The 19,154-nt window shown below is 41.1% G+C and overlaps 1 protein-coding gene across 1 annotated transcript in view; it reads right to left on the bottom strand.

The window, feature by feature from the left end:
• LOC109915711 (urea transporter 2-like) overlaps positions 1-19,154 on the bottom strand; it is a 45,135-nt gene that overhangs the window by 24,186 nt on the left and 1,795 nt on the right. The window contains exons 2-4 of the mRNA XM_048594440.1: positions 14,569-14,716; positions 12,587-12,776; positions 7,206-7,334 (exon numbers count right to left, since the gene is read on the bottom strand). Coding sequence (XP_048450397.1) covers positions 7,206-7,334; positions 12,587-12,776; positions 14,569-14,716 — 467 coding nt within the window. The remainder of the gene's footprint in view (positions 1-7,205; positions 7,335-12,586; positions 12,777-14,568; positions 14,717-19,154) is intronic.

Here is a 19,154-nt window from a genome sequence, read left to right as displayed (position 1 = left end):
GTGGTGCGTAAGGTCCTCGAGTACATCCTTTCCAATTTAGGCACTTCTGCTCTAACCAATGGCTCAGATCTTAGAGCTGCAGTCCTGCCACATCCAGTTGTGAATGGTGGTGGACAATTAAACAACTCACTGGAGGAGGTGGCCCCACAAATATCCTCATTCTCAATGATGAGGGCACCTAACACATCAGGACAAGAGGTAGAGCTGAAGCATTCACAATAATCTTCAGCCAGAAGGGCCAAGTGGATGATCCACCTTGGTCTCCTCCAAAAGGCCCTAGCATCACAAGATGGTCTTCAGTTAATTCAAATTTCTTCACGTGATAACAAGAAACAGTTGAAGGCAATGGATACTGCAAAGGCTATGGGCCCCAACAATATTCCTGCAATAGTACTGAAGACTTGTGCTTCAGAACTATTCAGGACCCAAGTCCAAGCTGTTCTAGAACAGCTACGGCTTGGCTGACAAATGGGAAGAAACATTTGCAGCATACAAATAACAGGCAATGATCATCTCCAATTTGAGACAATCTAACCTTCACCCCTTGATGTTCAATAGCATAACCATCACTAAACCTTCCACTATTAACATCCTGGAGGCTACCATTAATCAGAAACTGTACTGGTGTAGCCATATAAATACAATGACTAAATGAGCAAGCTAAAGGCTAGGAATACTGCAGCGAGTAACTCACCTCTTGACTCCCAAGAGCCTGCCCACCATCTATAATGCACTAGTGAGGAGCGTGATGGAATATTCTTGCCCGGATTGGTGCAGCTCCAACAACTCTCAAAAAGCTTGACACCATCCAGGACAAAGCAGCCCCCTTGACTGGTACCACATCACAAACATGTACTCCCGCCATCAACAATGCCAAGCAGCAGCAAGGTGTACTATCTACAACATGCACTGTAGAAAAATCAAACGATCCTGAGATAGCACTTCCCAAACCAATGACCACTACCATCTAGAAGAACAAGGGCAGCAGATGCATGGAAACACCACCTGTAAGTTCTCCTCCAAGCCACTCACCATCCTGACTCAGAAATATATCACTGTCCCTTTACTGTCGCTGAGTTAAAATCCTGGAATTCCCTGCTAATTGGCATCATGGGTCAGCCTACAGCACATATGGACTGCAGTAATTCAAGAAGGCAGCTCACCACTATTTTCTCAAAGGTATCTAGGGACAGAAAATAAAGCTAGCCCAGCCAGCAATACTCACATATACCAGTGTAAAAGAAAACTTTGCTTCCCTCCCAGAATCATGAGTTTCCCTTGACTTCACCTCCCACTCCACCAGCTTCCAGATGGAGTGTTTTATCTTCTTCTACATCCACCAGCTTCAATGTCATGCGATCACCAAACTCATCCCCTCCATTCTCCTTTCCATACTCTAAAGGGGCCATTCCTTTCATAATACCTTTATCAACTCCTCAGTGAGTCCGAAAACCCTTTCCTTTAGCACTTTTGCATCTTCAGTAGTTCAAGAAAGCAGCTCTCCATCACAGAAGAGAGCCAACATCTAGAGTTGTCAAGAGTGCAATGTTTTAACTGGGACTGAATTAATCCAGAACTCCATTAGTTTATTAAAAGCTGAGTTGCAGGAAAGAAATGCTTGATTGACAGCTCTGACTTTCTAAAATTCCTGACTCCTGCAACCTGTCTCAACGATGAAAATCCAGGCCTAAGAGTTCTGTGGTTGTCATGTAAGCTGACAGCAGGTACCTCAAGTCTTATACCGACCTCGAGTGTGCTTCTTAGTCCCACCAGTGAGCTATAAGCCAGGCATACTGTTTATAAATTTTGTCAAAAAATTAAGGGAAACATAGCTGTCGATGAAAGTCTCTAGCTAGCTTATGGTAGGCAAATGAGAGTTTCAATTGGTTCATGGGTGTCAGGTGAATGCCCAGTTGTGGTTATCCATCCCATGCTAAAGATCCCAACCAATGATATCAGAAACTGTAGAGGATAGTATTGGGCACAATTACAATGCCTTATGAAGTGTTGGCATCTTGGTATTTGTTGCAGTGGGTTATATTAACTAGGGGTTAGAATGCACAGCAGTTAAAACTTCATTTTCTTTATCATAGAATAAAATAAAATCCCCACAGTGTGGAAACAGGCCATTCAGCATATCACCCTGACCCATTCCCGTAACCCTGCATTTCCTGTGGCTAATGCATCTAACATACACATCCCTGAGCACTATGGGCAATTTAGTATGGCCAATCCACCTAAGTTGCAAATCTTTGGACTGCGGTAGGAAACACACACAGACACAGGGAGAACATGCAAACTCCACACAGACAGTTGCCTGAGGCTAGAATCAAACCCAGGTCCCTGGGCACTCTGGGGCAGCAGTGCTAACAACTGAGGTACTGTGTCCCTACATAAATTCTTTCAAGTATAACAAGTCACACCCCATGATCTTCATCCTATTTTCTTTGTTCTTTATTTGGATCCACTAAAGAATTTCTATCTAGTGGACATTGCTGCAATTCATTCATGTAGAAGAACATTCTCATCAATTCAATTAATATAAAAGCGTACTTCAGCTGTGACAAGGCATGCTTAGATTAAATTTGTACTTGATGAGAACAACTGAAGGTTAGAAGAAAAGGAATTAACAGAAAGGTCAATTTGCTAAATGAGCCGTAGCTTGTTAACTTAGCAATCCTCACAACATTCTTTTTGTTTGGACACATGCAGAGTAATGGCAACAGTGTGGGTTCAATTCCCAGACCGGCTGCGGGTTACCATAAAGTACTCTCCTTCTCAAGCTCTCCCATCACCTGAGGAGTGCTGACCCTCAGGTTAAACAATCACCAGCCTTCTCTCCTATGGTTTGGTAAGACTATAGCGACTTTACTTACTTACTCACTCCTCAACATCATCATCTGAAAATAGAATACCACACGAAGAACAACAAATTCATTTACACATGCCTCAATTTTTCTCGTGCTTCAAAAATGTCTGATATCTAGCACAGGAAGAGCAGAAAATTTCTCAAAACTAATGCTGGGAAGACTGAAGCAATTATATTTGGTTTATAGCACACACTGTCCCTAATCACTGATTCTATTCTTTGGCAACATCAGAGGCTGAATCTAATCACTCCTAAGCTCGGTGTCATGCTTGATCCAAAGATGAGTTTCCTCTCACGTATCTGTACAAACACCAGAACCAGAACAAGGACCAAGAAAGAAACAGCCATTGAACGCCTTGAACCCATTTCACACCATTCTGTGTGACCTAACTTAATATACTCATCTTTGTCCCTTGCCCCGTAGGACTTCAAGTTGACAGAAATCTTTCAAACTCAGATTTGATATCCGTATATTAGGTTAGATCAACAGATATTCAAACCAGAGGGCATTTGAGAGGACAAATAAATCAAAAGAATACTTAATAAATGGTAAATTTACGAGAAGTGTGGAAGGAAATGAACCTTGAAGTACATGTCTATAGATCCGTCAACGAACAAGACAGATAGATAAGATGGTCAAGAAAGCATCCAGGATTTGCTTTATTACCTGAAGCTTAGAATATAAGAATAATGACATTCACCAGAACTGTATAAAAGTTCAATTAGACCATGGCTCAATTACTGCATACAGTTCTGCTCACATTACATGAAGGGCATCATCACATCATAGAGTGCACAGAGGAGACTTAAAATGTTACGAAGAATGGAAAATTTTAACTATGAGGTAAGATGAGATAGGTTGGGATTATTTTAGTAGAACTTAGGAGGCTAAGGGGAGATTGACTGAAGTCTATCAAATTATGAGGGGCCTAAGTAAAGTGGAAAGGAAAGGTCAATTTTCATTTGCAGAGGGCGACCAATTTCCATAGATTTATAGACATTTATAGATGACAGAGGAGTTGAAGAGTAATTTTTCATTCGGAGAATGGTGGGAATCTGTAATTCACTGTCTGAAAAAATGGTTGAGGCAGAAATTCTCACTGCATTTAAAACACACATGAATATGCAGTTGTGGTGACGGAGACCACAGGGAGTTATGGACTAAGAGCTGGAAGGTGAAATAAGACTTGTTGGCTCTTCCTCCGCAGGCCTAGAGACAATTGACTGATTGCCATACATCTTTATATATGAATCCTCTTACATTTAACTTGATAATTAATCTAGAATCAATTGTCATTTGCAAAGAAGAGTTTGAAGCTTCATCTTGTGTGCAAAAATATACCTTAATTTCACTTTAAAAAGTGTCAAAAATTCAGTTTTAGACAATGCCCTCTGGATAGTGCTAAAGCTGAATGTTACATAGCCCCACTGGGTTTGATTTCGATAGAGAGACACACACATATGAAATAGGTTGCGTGCCAAGCTCATCACCTTCCCACCTACTGCATGGTTGTTCACCAAATACGATTGGAAGAATCGTGAATTGTGTTAACACCACGTCGAAGAACAGGGGCAGCAGATACATGGGAACACCACCACCTGCAAGTTCCCCTCCAAGCCACTCACTATCCTGACTTGGAAATATATCGCATTCCTTCATGGTCGTTGGAACTAAATTCTGAAATCCCCTCCCTAATGGTATTAAGGGTCTACGTACAGAACATGGACTGTAGCAGTTCAAGAAGGCAGCTCACCACTACCTTCTCAAGGACAAATAAGGAAGGTCAAGGGCCAGTCTATGGCGTCAATGACTTACCCTTGACCTACATCCCATAGTAGAGCATTTAGAAACACGTAATGTAAACAAGCAGTCAGCATGTCTTCATGACAAAAAATCCTGCCTGACAAATTTATTGAGCTTTTGAGGAGATGAGAAGCAGGGTAAATAAACAGGAACCAGCAGATGTCATATGTTTGGATTTCCAAAAGGAGTTTGATAAAGTACTGCACACAAGCCCACTTCATGAGAAAGGACCCAATAGTTTTAGGGGTGGTATATTAATAGGGAATGGAGGATTAGTTAACTAATAGAGATGACGTGGAAGTGCTAGTGTTGGACTGGGGTGGACAAGGTCAGAAGTCACATGACACCAGGTTGTAGTCCAACAGGTTTATTTGAAATCACAAACTTCAGGAGTGCTGCTCCTTTGTCAGTTGAAGTCACTTCATCCGGATGAAGGACCAGTGCTCCGAAAGCTTATGATTTCAAATAAACCTGTTGGACTGTAACGTGGTGTTGTGTGACTTCTAACGAATAGAGGACAGAGAGTTGAAATAAAGACACTTTCAGGATGGCAACCTGGATAGCCACAGACATCGGTGCTGGGCCTATTATTATTTACAATATATATTAATGACTTGGACGATGGAAGTGAATATACAGTGGATGACACAAAATTAAGTGGAAGGCGAGTAGTGAGATTGACACAGGAGTGTACCGGTTGCGAGTGGGGAAAACATGGCAGATGGAATATAATTATAATGGGAAAATTTGAGTTATACACTTTGTCAGGAAAAATAGATCAGAATATTATTTAAGCTGAAAAGACTGCAGAATTCTGCAACACCGAGGGTTTCAGGGTCCTCATGCATGAATCACAAAAGGCTAGCATCCAAGTTCAGTGTCTAGTAGGGAAGGCAAATGGCCTTTGGCCTTTATTTCAAAGGGTATAGATTAGAAATATAGGGAGGTCTTGCTAAAATGATACAAGGCACGAGTCTGGCTGCACCCTAGGAAACCGTGAACAGTTTTATACACCTTATCTAAAGAAAGATAAACTGGCAGTGTTGGCAGTCCACAAAAGGTTCACCATGTTGATCCCAGATGTGGAGGGATTTTATTATGAAGATGAGAAGGTTGGACTTGTAGTCATTGGAGTTTAAAAGAATGAGAGAGACCTTATTAAAACAAAAGATTCTCAGAAGACTTGACAGGGTAAATGCAGAGAGTTGTTACAAATGTAATCTTGCGGGCCAAACCGATAACTGTCCTGGACTTCCCACGTAAATGCAACAGTCAAGAAGGCGCAATGATGCCTGTTCTTCCTCAGGTAACTCAGGAAGTTTGGTATGTCCATAAGGTCCCTCACCAACTTCTACAGGTGCACTATTGAAAGCATGCTGTCTGGGTGCGTAACGGCCTGGTATGGCAACTGCTCTGCCCAGAACTGTAAGAAACAACAGAAGGTGGTGTGCACAGCCCAGATCATCACGGAAGTCAACCTTCCATTCATGGGCTCCAGTTAAATGGCTCGCTGTTGTAGAAAGGCGGCCAACGTCATCAAAGACCCATCGCACCCTGGTAATGACCTCCTACAACCTCTTCCATCAGGCAGAGGGAAAAGAACAGGAAAGAAGAATTGAGGTTTATCAGATAAGCCATGATCTCATTGAATAGTGGAGCAGACTTGATGCTCCAAATTGTCTACATCTGCTGCTTTGTCTTAGTGTTTGGCCTGTGGGCAGGTTTCTCAATGTTGGCACAAAAACAAAGTCACTGGAAAAGCTCAGCAGGTCTGGCAGCATCTGTGAAGAAAAAAACAGAATTAACGTTTCGGGTCCGGTGACCCTTCTTCAGAACATGAGGAAAACTTTGTTTTTGTTCCTGATTTACAGCATCTGCAGTTCTTCTGGTTCTCTCAATGTTGGCCCTCACCCTCAGATGTTGGGAAGGAGGACTTTGCAGGGTAAGGAGGGCTGTGTTTGCTGTTGATGCTTCCAATGCATAATAACATGCTAGATATTCATCTGACTTAATTATTTTGTTTCAAAGGGCAGTTAAGAGTCAACCACTTTATATTTACACATCATCACATGTAGTTAAGAAGAGGAAACAATGGCAGACATCCCCCACCCTTGCCCCGCCCCACAAAGGACAGTAAACCAGATTAAATCATCAACTGGCAATGGTTTTAATATAGTTGAATTCTAGATTTTATTGAATTCAAATTTCATCATCTCCTATGGTAGGATTTGAACCAGTTTCTGAATTAATAGTCCAGTGATATTACCATTATGCCACAGCCTCTTCTTATTATCCATCTCCCTTTCAACTATATATATTCAGCAGGGGCACATCCTGAACGCATGGAGATTTCAGTCTCTTTTTGTTGCTATATTTCAGCCATACTTTTTATTGTAAAGTTTAAAAATATTCAGAGTTATTAATAAACAGTATAATTAACTTTGTTCTGAAATAGAATACATAAAGAAATTGAATGTAGAATATGTGCTTCAACTTTTCTTAATGTGTGTAAAAATAATTTGCTTCCCATACCATAATGATGACATCACGGTCGCTGGCAATAACAGCCACCAATACCAATCTCCTTTATTAGAAAATGTAGCCAGTATGAAGCCAACCAAGATGCCATTGTATCCATGAAGCCCTGCTGCAATATCAGATCTGTAAAAGAAAAACATAATTTAGTCCAATATTTCATAACACAACATTTCTAACTACATTTAAGGGGACAATGAATTTTCTTACTGATTTTTTTTGGAGTGACTGCAAATGGGTTAAAGCACTGGATCAGGACCATACTGTGCTGAAGGAAATTTAGCTTTGTTAATCAATCCCTTGGTCTTTCTTTGCTGAATTCTAAACTGCTCCCAATCCTCAGACATATTATTTTTCTTGGCCAATCTGTATGCTTCTTCCTTGAATCAGATACTACCTTTAATTTCCCTTGTAAGCCACGGATTGATCCTCTTACCCATTTTGCTTTTGTGCCAGACAGGAATAAACAGTTGTTGCAGTTCCCCCATGCGTTTCTTGAATGTTTGCTATTGCTGGTCCACTGTCATCCCTTGAAGTAACTCTCCCCAGTCTACCAAGGCCAATTCACGCATCGTATCTTCATAGTTTCCTTTATTAAGATTCAGCACCCTCATTTCTGAATCAACTACCTCACTGTTCTTCTTGATAAAAAATTCTATCATGTTGTGGTTGCTCCTCTCTAAGGGGTCTCGCATAGCTAGAATGGCAATGATTCCCTTCTCATTATACAGTACCGAGTCTAAGAAGGCCTGTTCTCTAGTTAGTTCCTCCACATATTGGTCAAGAAAACCATCCCTTATATATTCCAGGAATTCCAGCTCTATGGCATTGTGGCTAATTTGATTTGCCCAATCTATGTACAGATTAAAATTATCCATGATCACCAATATTCCCTTATCACATGCATCTCTAATTTCCTGTTTAATGCCATTCCCAACATCACCACTTCAGTTTGGGGGTTTATTTATGTCACCCACAAATGTTTTTTGCCCCTTGGTATTTCTCAACTCTACCCTTACAGAATCCACATTGTTGGAGCAAATATCCTTTCTCACAATTGTGTTAGTTTCCTCTTTAACCAGCAAAGCCACTCCAAAATCTTTTCCTTTTTGCCTGTCCTTCCTAAATACTGAATACCCTGGGACATTCAGTTCCCATCCCTGATCACCCTGCCGCCAAGTTCCATAACTCCAATTATATTGTACCTGTTTACATCTATCTGCACGATTAGTTCATCCACTTTATTGCAAATGCTCCACGCATTTAACACACAAAGCCTTCATGCTTGTCTTTTTGACATTATTTGTCTTGTTCTTATTTTTCTCAATAGCCCTGTTTGAATTTTGTCCTTGGTTTCCCTGCCTATCACTTTTCTTATTCCCTTTTGATTTTGTCCTTGCTCCCTCCTTCTCTCACTCCTTACATAGATTCCCACCCCTCTGGCATATTAGTTTAAACCCTCCCTAACCGTTTTAGCAAACACTAAGAAAAGTGAAGGTAGAGAATTCAGGGACAAGGATGGACAAGATCACAGTGAAAAATAATGTAAACAGAAATAAGAATGTTAAAAATACAAGACTTAAGGCCTTGTCTCTTAAAGAGCAGAGGATTTGCAATAAAGTGGATGTAGTAGTGATGCAAATAGATATAAACAAGTGCAGTATAGTTCAGATTAAGGCTGCAGGTCAACCAGGAACGCGAACTGAATATCCAGCAGTTTTCTGCTTATAGGAAGCACAAACAAAAAAGGAAAAGGACGTGACGTAGCACCGCTACATAAAGAGGATTAACTCAATAGCGAGGAAGGATATTAGCTCTGGTGGAATCTGTATGGGCTGAGCTTGGAAACAAAAGGGGGCAGAAAAATAAAATGATGTTGATTATCAACTTCCAAACTGAAGTGGTCATATTTAAGCAAGTATTAGACAAGAAATTAGAGATGCAAACAATTAAGACACGTCCATTATTATGGGTGACTTTAATATCGACACAGATTAGGCAAATCAAATCAGTGATAATTCTGTAGTGGAAGAATTCCTGGAATGTGTACAGTGTAGTTTTCTGGATCAAAACGTTGAGGAAACAACCAGAGAACAGGCTGGGTATTGCGTATTGAGAAAGGAATAATTGGTAACCTAGCTGTGTGAGACTCCTCGCAGAAGAGTGACCATAATACTTTAGAATTCTTCATTAAGATTCTGAGACTAAGGTCTGAATTTAAATAAAGGAAACCATGGTGGTGTTAGATGTGAGCTGGCTATGATAAATTATGGAATGTTACTTACAGGGATGACAGTGTATAGGCAAAGGCAAACATTTAGACAGCGCAGTGAGGAACTTCAACAATTGTTCCTTTCTTTAAATAAAACACAAAAATGAAATGGCTAAGTGGCCTCATCATGTCTAACAAGGGAGTTGACCTGGGACTTGGGAGACAGCAGCAGACTTGTGTGGGAGCAGCACTAAGTGTGAGAGTATAAATAGCGCCCAAGGCTCAAGCCTATACTGGCCTGAGACTTGGGGACAGCGGACACTGAAGCACATTCAGTTATTTGCAAACAGCTGCACTGAACTGTGAAAAAAACTGGATTGACATCACAGGAAATCAGTGAGGTCATTGGCTGATAAGGTACCATCATTGGGATTGTCTCTAAATAGTTCTAATGAGAAAAGTGTCAGGATTAAGGATATTTCATCTGGGCTGCAGAGGAACTTAGAGTGGGACGGGAAAGATCCAGTTGTCAAGGTCCATGTAGGTACCAACAATATAGGTAGAATTAAGAAAGAAACCTTCTTGATTTTACTTTAGGACCTCTATGGTCTCTTCTGGCCACAGTGAGTCAAACATGGCTCTCAGCTGACAGCTGAACATTAAGGACTCCAGTGATCACTGCCTGGTTACATGTGATGTACAAGAAGACATGCTGAGAAACTTGTTGATTCACCGTCCTAATGACCCCTCCCCTGTGAAGCCTTTGAGGCCTGCTTCATGGTTTGCACAAAACTCTCTGCCTGGCCATTGGTCGTAGGGTGATATGAAGCCAATCTCACATGACTCTCTTCAAACTCTTCACCATAAATTGTGGACCATTGTCACTTATAACTTGCCCTGAACCTGGCAAATACTTCGTCTCGTTGCTTTATCTTTGCTTCTGCCTATACTGATTTCATGACTGCCACCTCAAGCCACTGGAGTGGGCATTCATGATCACTAGTAGCATCTATCCCTCTGCTGGTCCCACAAAATGAAAGTGAATCTGCTACCATGATGTTTGAAGCCATTCCAATAGATGAAAGGGCAGCAATGGCGGTGTTGTTCTTACTACTGGACAGGATTTGCATGATCCTGCTTTCTCCTCAATCTGAAAGTCCATATTCAGCCATCAAAAGTAGCCTCTGGCTATCTCCTTCATTTGCACCATTCCTATAGGCCAAAAATGGAGGTTAGAGGTCTGTGGTTGTCAGTAGCACAAAGGAAGTGGGTGAATTTCTTAACGCTGAACACAATGCTCGATCTTTTCTTTTCCACGTGAGCATAATTTTCCTCCATCTTTGTCAGTGACCTCAATACAAAAGCAATGGGTCTTCCCTCTACATTCAGTAAGATGTGCAACAGTATAGCACCAACCCCATAAGGCAAGGTGACATACACTAACTGTGATGGCAACTTCCTGTTGAAATTTGTTAATGCTGCTGACCTTTTAAAGACTTGCTTCACCTCCTGGTAAGCCACGTCACATTCCTGGATCCATTTCCATAGCTGCCCTTTTCCCAGCAACAAATGTAGGTGTTGTCAGATCAGTCATGAACTTGCTATTAGCAATTTACATGTCCCAAGAATGATCTCAGTTGAGACACGTTCTTTGGTCTAGGGGCCTTCATGATAGCCTCCATCTTCTTAGGCATCTCGTGTAGTCCCTCACCATCGATTACACGGCCCAATTACTCTATGGTGTTTTTAAAAAACTTGCGTTTCTCTCTTTTTACTTGAAGGCCATGCTCCTGCAATCTTTTTAGGGTTTCTTCTAAATTTTTCAAAAGCTCCTGTTTGGAGGATCCATCAAAGCCTTGCCTGGATAACACTGGAATCCTGATAACCCACTTAATATCTGATCCATAGCCTTCTGGAACAGAGCTGGGGCTGGCATGTTGTGAAGAGGAAGTCGCTTGTCGTGGAAAAGACCCTGGTTGTCACTATCATCAGTGGCGGCTGAGACTCCTTCATGACCCCAGTCTGTAAGCATGCCTGTGACAGATCCATTTTTGAAAATTTCTTTCTCCCTGTCAGTCTACTGAAGAGGTCTTCAATGAGTGGAATGGGGTGTTCATCCTCACTCATGGCTGGGTTGACTGTGATCTTAAAGTCACCACAAACCCTCACCACGCCATCTGCTTTTAAGCCCGGAATGATGAGAGTTGCCCATTCACTGATGGTTACTGGTTCCATTGCTCCCAGAATCACTGGCCGTTCCAGTTCTTCGCCCACTTTAGGCCCACGCATCTTTAGACTCCTAGGATGAGCTTCTGGCTTCAGCTGTAATTTAATTTCAACTCATTTCATTTCCCCCTTTGGTTCCTTTGATGACATCTTTGTACTTGTCCAGGATTTCTTGGAAACTCATGTTTGAGTTCGCCAATCTAACAACCACGCCTCAGTTCAACCTTAATTTTTGTAACCAGAACTGTCCAAATAATGCAGGGTATTTGCCTTTTACTTCATAAAGTGTCAATTGTACACAATGGTCCCTTAACTGTACTTGCACCAATTTATACCTTTTTGGTGGCACCAATTGTTCAATGTATGTCTGTAGTATTATCTTGGCAGGCTTCAATTGTAGTGCCCTCAACTTCTCCCGACAGAATGATTTGACAGTTAGGGTCACTGCTGCACTTGAATCCACTTTCATTTTTACTATCTTTCCCTCTACTTTGGGAAGAACTCAGAAGTAATCAGTTTCATCCCATACCGACAGTAGGTTTAACTGAAACTCTGCCTTGCAAGAAACGCTCACACCTCATGACAGAGTAAAAGAAAGTGAAGGCACTTTAATTATCAAGTGTTCTTCTGAAGCTTTTCAGTAGAGGTCATGGGAGGAAAATTCATTAATTGGTGGGATTATTTCAAGAATCTTCCAGAGCAGCTGTATATTCTTTGTCGTTACCAAATTTTAACTAACTAGGCAATGAAATATGATTTCAGAATGTGAAATATTAAGGACTAGATTCTCCCTCTGATACTGGTGACTTGCTACGAGATTAAATATAATGTCCTACTGTAAATAATAGCTCTGCACATAAGAGTAAGTACAGTACAAAGTATCATAATGTGTTCTTGAAGAAAATGGTAATAATAAAATGCATATTACAAAAGGAAATACCTGTTCTGACTGAGCAAAAGTGCTGTCAAGTTTGAGAACACCAATCCCACGAAACCGTTCAGTGCCCACCACGGATTTTGTAAAATCAGTCCAACCAAAATAATTAACCCACTCAATGAGTTGTTGACAAACATCACCTGAGCAATTCCACGCAAATTCCAGTCAATAAATAGAAAGATAATACTCTGCCCTGCAATATTTTTGAAACAAAAAAAAGTTAGAGGATCTACTTAGTGTTCTCTAATTCACATAATATTTTTACTTTTTTTTACAATATAAGCAACTTATACATGAACACTTCGATGATAAAATTAATTGCAATCAAAATTGGGCATGCTTGCTACTACCTGAAACTAGAACATTGCAAATTGAAAATAAACTAACCCAAACTAGTGGTTTTATAGCATGGACTACACGTACCAGCATTAAGTTCAGTGGCAATTTCATTGAAAAAGTATAACGCTACTTTTCTGTTTGCTGTAGTGGGTATTTATTCTCCCGGCTGCAGCACAGATCCAATGGTGAATTGGGTGGAGGGGCCTTACGGTGCAGTGCATTGTCGGTAAAGCTATGCCCTCCAAGAGGAAAACACACTCCTTGAGGTCTGTGTTCAAATCAGTACAGATAAGTGGATTGTAATGCTTTCTTATTTGTTTTAATGACAGCTACCCCCTCCCTTGTCTCCAGGTTCCCCAGCCACCAGAACTCTCCAACCCCATTCTCACTGGTCCAACACCCCGGCACTTATCCACCTTTGCTCTTTGGACCAATCAATGTCAGAAACAGCATTTGACATGTTTTGTTTCTCCCCTCCCTCACCAAGCTACCAAAATTGTATATGCACACTCGGCTATACTATGGCACTGGAAGATGTGCAGTTTCTCCCACTCCTGATGCCATTGGTCTGGGCCTGTCACCCGTTTACTGGTGCAGCTCAGGAAGCTGTCCTTTGACTGCTGCCTCAATTTATACAATACCTTTCATTTGCCCATCTCCCAGCCCTCAGCTCCCCTCCCCAATTTGATGTCCCACTTTTTCATTTACAGATATGCCTTAGCCAATATACATTTCTCCTCTGTTCACAGATACTCCCTGAGATTTTCTAGTACTTGCTGTTTCTCCAAAGGTTTGCTGCTTACAATGCACTTTCCACTTAGCAGGAACCTGGGACCCTGTTTTGCTTTCCACGCCATTCTCTCTTTGGCTGAATTAGTTGACTGTGGCTATCTATGATATTGCTAGCTTTGATTTCACAGGCACTGCAACAACATCTGTAGTTCTGGCACCTTCTGCTATTGTGACATCACCAAACTCAGCCTTGTTACAAGCAACATATTCCTGAGCAGCATGGTGGCTCAGTGGTTAGCATTGCTACCTCACAGCACCACAGACCTGGGCTCAGTTCCACCCTTGGGTGACTGCCTGTGTGGAGTTTGCATGTTCTCCCTGCATGTATGTGGGTTCCTGCTGGGTGCTCTGGTTTCCTCCCACAGTCCAAAGATGTGCAGGTTAGGTGGATTAGCCATGCTAAATTGCCCATAGTGTCCAGGGGTGTGTAAATTAGGTGGATTAGATTTGGGAAATGCAAGGTTACAGAGAAAGGGTAGGGGATGGATTGGGTGGGATGCTCTTTGAAGAAATGGGTGTGGACTTGTTGGGCTGAATGGCCTGTTTCCGCACTGTAGGGATTCTATAATTCATAGACTGTTGCTCTTTTGCCCGCCTGTAATTTCCCTCTTGTTGCTCAAATGCATTGTTAGTGACCTTGGCTTGTTGTTCGTATTCATCAATGGTCTTTTTGCAGACATGGAATATTCTAGAACTTCACATCTTGTTAACTACCATGAGCCATTTTACAAGCAGTACTGTTATATAAATTCCACCTTATAACTTGGTAAAATAGTTCCCAATAAATATGTTATATTTTACATAAACACTTGTCTTTGTTAAAATTAGCAAAGACAGTAAGCTCAGTTTCTTACCTTTCAGCCAATCACCAAACCTTTTGACTTTATCAGGCAAGGTTATGATAAGTTGACAATTACATCTGACAATGTTTTTATCATATTTTATGGCTGTGGTTTCTCCTCCATGATCTTTTATTTGCTGCATGTATTCCTTTGACTCCAGCTTAAAATTAAATTCAGAAGAGGTTTAAAAAATCCTTAAAATAAGCAAACTGAATCTATCAAAAATACTATGGAAAGGCTAACAAGCACCTGCAAAAAAGATAACACAGCATCCCCCCCAACAGCTGACAACCCATTTAACAACATACATTTGAAACGCCACCTTGATTTGCCAAAGGGCCTTTTTTATTATTATTCATTCACAGGATTAGCTTATCGCTGGCTATGCTAGCATTTATTGTTCATTGGGCAGTTAAGAGTCATCAAAATTGCTGTGGGTCTGGAGTCACATGTAGGCCAGACCAGGTGGTGTAGGCAGATTTCCTTCCCTACAGAGTGTTAGTGAACCAGATGGTTTTTCCAACAGTGGTCTTAATTCTATATTTTCTTTATTGAATTCAAATTGCAGTCTCTGCAGTGGCAGGATTTGAACGCAGGTCCCAGAAGATTACATGGGTCTCTGGATTAACAGTCCAGCAATAATACCACTAGACGATTCCCTGTTCCTCTGCTATACTGCTCTTTAATAACAGCCTATGATCAAGAGCACTGCTACAAGGCAACTAAATAGTGGATTTATTTTTATCAGATTCAATTTCAGAATTTTGTTTTGCATTTTTAACCATGTTATAGTTTGTAAAACTGAGATCCAGGCATACATAATTAGTTGCAATGAAAGTGAAATGGGACATTAACTTATCATGATATGTGTTAGTTATACCTAATCTACCAGGGAGCAGTTGTACAATATAAAGGGAATGAAATTGAACTACACCATATAATTAAGTGGCATGGATTTGGAAATGTTAAAACACAACTCATGAAGTCTGACGGTACAAAATGTATTTTCTAGGAAAGGTACTGAGTTCACATCCTCTGGAAAGTTCAATTATTAAGACTTTTATGGTACACATTGTAGCATTTCTGGCATTATACGTTTTCTCACTGAACTTTATCTTTTCCTCGTATTTTTTTTGTCCCATCTGCTGTTCATATTCATCTACATTGTGCATTTTTTCCACGCTCAGTTCAAAGGCTTACTACGTATTATTTTGAACTGTGAGCAATGTTATGTAATTCGTACACTTGAAACGTCTAAAGGACTCAACACAGCCCAAAATTGTGTAGCAGATGAGACAAAGAAGTGTACAGAATTAAATGTGAGGTATTGTTTTAAAGAAAAAAAATCATTGAGTTAATATTTGATTAGACAAAGTTTTGAATTAAATTACCTTGGCCACATTCATTTTAAATTTGATAGGGATCATAATGAATGAATAACTTGTGCTGTTGAATGCAATGTAGACAATAAGCAGACTTCTCACTGCTTGTTGGTTTACATTATTGCAGCTTTCAGGCCACACTAACTATGCTGTTGTTTAACTGATTGTCTAAACAAAGCACTACAGTTGTGACTGGCTAGTGCCAGTTCAAGCTAGCTTAGCACCTCTTGAAAGAGAAGATGCAATGTGGTTAGGGCAGATGCTGGGAAACCTTTGTGAGCTGAGTATCACCTTGCAGAATTAGAAGACTACCATATGATAGGATACTGGGCTGCAAAGCTTTCCAAAACTACTCAGATGGTCTTGGTGGAGTAGGTGCAAAGGAGGAGCAATGAGCTGTACCTGCAAGGGGCCTGGGAACTCACCAAATGCAGGATCAGAAGGCATGGTGTAAAAGTTGATGCTGATTAATGCCAGGAGTCAATCCCCTGGCAAGTGGTTGCATCCACACCCTTGCAAGAAGTTCAGTGACTTCACGAGATTTGAAGTTAGTGTATACATGTTCAAATACCATTTTGTATCTACTACATCAGAAGCTTCACACACTGCTCAATTCTTCAAGGATCCTTTGTCAGTATCTTTCAAACCTGCAACCTCTATTTCCTCGGAGGACATAGACAGCAGATGCCAGGGAGGGCCAACAAATGGTTTTACCTTCTTTATTAGTCTCCCCATGTGGGACGCCCTTGTCAAAAGCTTCGCTGAAATCCATATAAACTACATCGACTGCAATACCCTGACTCACATACCTGGTCACTTCCCCAAAAAATTCAATCAAACTTGTTAGGCGAGACCTTCTTCGGACAAAGCCATGCAGACTATCTGGTTTATCTCTATTAACCTTCTTGAAAAGTGGAACCACATTAGCTGTCCTCCAGTCCTCTGGCACCTCCCCTGTATTCTGTATCTACATCCTTCTTTTCCAAAGTGTTTAACACCCTCCCAGTGCCCTCTGGGTCCATGCAGGTGGTCCCCTTTGTCCCTAATGGGCCCCACCCTTTCCCTGGTTATCCTCTTCCCCTTGATATATTAATAGAACATCTTGGGATTCTCACTAATTTTACCTGCCAGTGTTTTTTTTCTAGCCTCCTCTTTGCTCTTCTGATTGATTTCTTAAAATCCTTCCTGCACTTTCGACACTCCACTAGCACCTTTGTTGATTTGCTGCTTTTCTTTATTTGCTAAAAGCATCTCTTTTCCTTCTTATCCAGTCCTTAATATTCCTAAACATAAAGGATTCTCCGGGCTTGTTTTGCCTACTTTTCACTCTAATGAGTACATATTGGATTTGTACTCTTGTCAATTCAACTTTGAATGACCCCACTGTTCTGCTGTAGATTTATCCAGAAGTAGCTGTTCTCAGTCTATTTTGGTCAGATCCTGCCTTAGTTTAATAAAATCCACCTTCCTCAATCCAACACCCTCTTTGGCAGACAATCATTTTTCTTTTCATAACAAACTTAAAACATATATTATTGTCGTTGCTATCACTAAAATGCCCTCTCACTGCCACCTCAGCCACCTGTCCAGCTTTATTCCCAGAATTAGGAAGGTCCCTTGTTGGACCTTCTACATGTTGATATAAAAAGTTCTCCTGAATGTATTTCAAGAAATCTGTCCTATCTAAAACCTTTACAATATGATTATATCAATTAATACTGGGGAAATTGAAATCCCCCAATATAATTAGATTTAGAAGAAAGTGGGGGGGTGCGGCAGGTAGGGGATGTTAAGTCAGAATGCAGATGACATGAAGTTTGGGCGGGTAGTCGACAGTGTTTGAGAAGTCTTATATTACAGGAGGATATAAACATATTGGTCAGATGGGAAGATCAGTAGCAAATGGAATTAACCCTGAAAAGTGTGAGGTGTTGCACTTTGGAAGAGGGAACAAGATAAGGAAGCATTCAGCGAATGGCAGGACACTGGGAAGTTCAGAAGTACAGAGGAATCTTGGAGTGCTTGTCGACAGGTCCCTGAAGGCAGCAGGACAAGTTGGTAGGGTAATTAAGAAGGCATATGGGATACTTGCCTTTATCCGTCAAGGCACAGATTATAAGAGTTGTGAGGTTATATTGGAACTGTACAAGACTTTGGAGTAGTGTGTGCAGTTCTGGCCATCTTTCTATAGACTGGATGTGATTGTACAGAGGAAATTCACAGGGTGTTGCCTTGGATGGGGCATTTTAGCTATGAAGAGAGATTAGACAGATTGGGATTGTTTTCTTTAGCGCTGCGGGCTTGTGATTGAGGTGTATAAATCAGGAGAGGCATGGACAGAGTGGATAAGATGCAACAGTTCCCTTTACTTGAAGGGTCAATAATTTTAAGATGAAGTGGACATTGTTTTAAGGAGAAAGACAAGGTGTTTAGAGGAGATTTGAGGAAAACGTTTAACCCAGAGGGTGGTGGGAATCAGGAATGCACTGCCTGGGAAGGTAGTTGAGGTTGGAAACCTCAAAATGTTTAAAAAGATACTTGGATGAGCAATGGGCTGAGGACTAGAAAGTGAGATTAGCACAGATAGGTCAATGAAGACTTGATGAGTCGATGGGCCTCTTCTGTGTTGAATGACTATAATTCTAAGAGACGGTTCCATCCGTCGACTGTATCTGGGGATTGCCAACAGGAAAGGTGAAAGGTGGAGGCTGCAGAGCAGCTGGACAGAAGGATGCTGTAGGATGAACAGGGAACCTTTAAGGGAGTCAAAGAAGGAGACTTCAGGGAAGTGGGAAGCTGCAAGAGTTGGGAAGCTGGGGGAAGGAGACTGCAAGATGAAGTGGGATTTTTTAATTAAATGGAAACCAGAAGCATTAGGGTTGGGACTATGGAAATGCTCAGCATGTCTGGCAGCATCGGAAAGAGAAAACAGCGGTCACTGAACATTTGTCAGAACTAAACCAGATGGATCTGAACCTTTGATTCTGTTTCTCTCCCACAAGATGCTGCCGAGCCAGCTGAGTATTTACAGCACTTTCTGTTTATATTTAACATTTCCAGCATCTGCAATTTCCCATTATACACCCAAGATGGATATTTGGAGGTGTAGTTCGTTTTAATTTAAATAAGAAGATATTTATCACTCAATGTAACATGTGCTTCTACTTGTGTGGATAGAAATAAAGCAGATAAATTGGCTGCCTCCTCCCTCCCTCC

The sequence above is a fragment of the Rhincodon typus genome, chromosome 1, assembly GCF_021869965.1.
Source record: "Rhincodon typus isolate 14 chromosome 1, sRhiTyp1.1, whole genome shotgun sequence".
In the NCBI taxonomy this organism is placed as follows: Eukaryota; Metazoa; Chordata; class Chondrichthyes; order Orectolobiformes; family Rhincodontidae; genus Rhincodon; species Rhincodon typus.
Note: the sequence above shows the minus strand (reverse complement) of the source record. Positions and strands in the feature narration are given on the sequence as shown.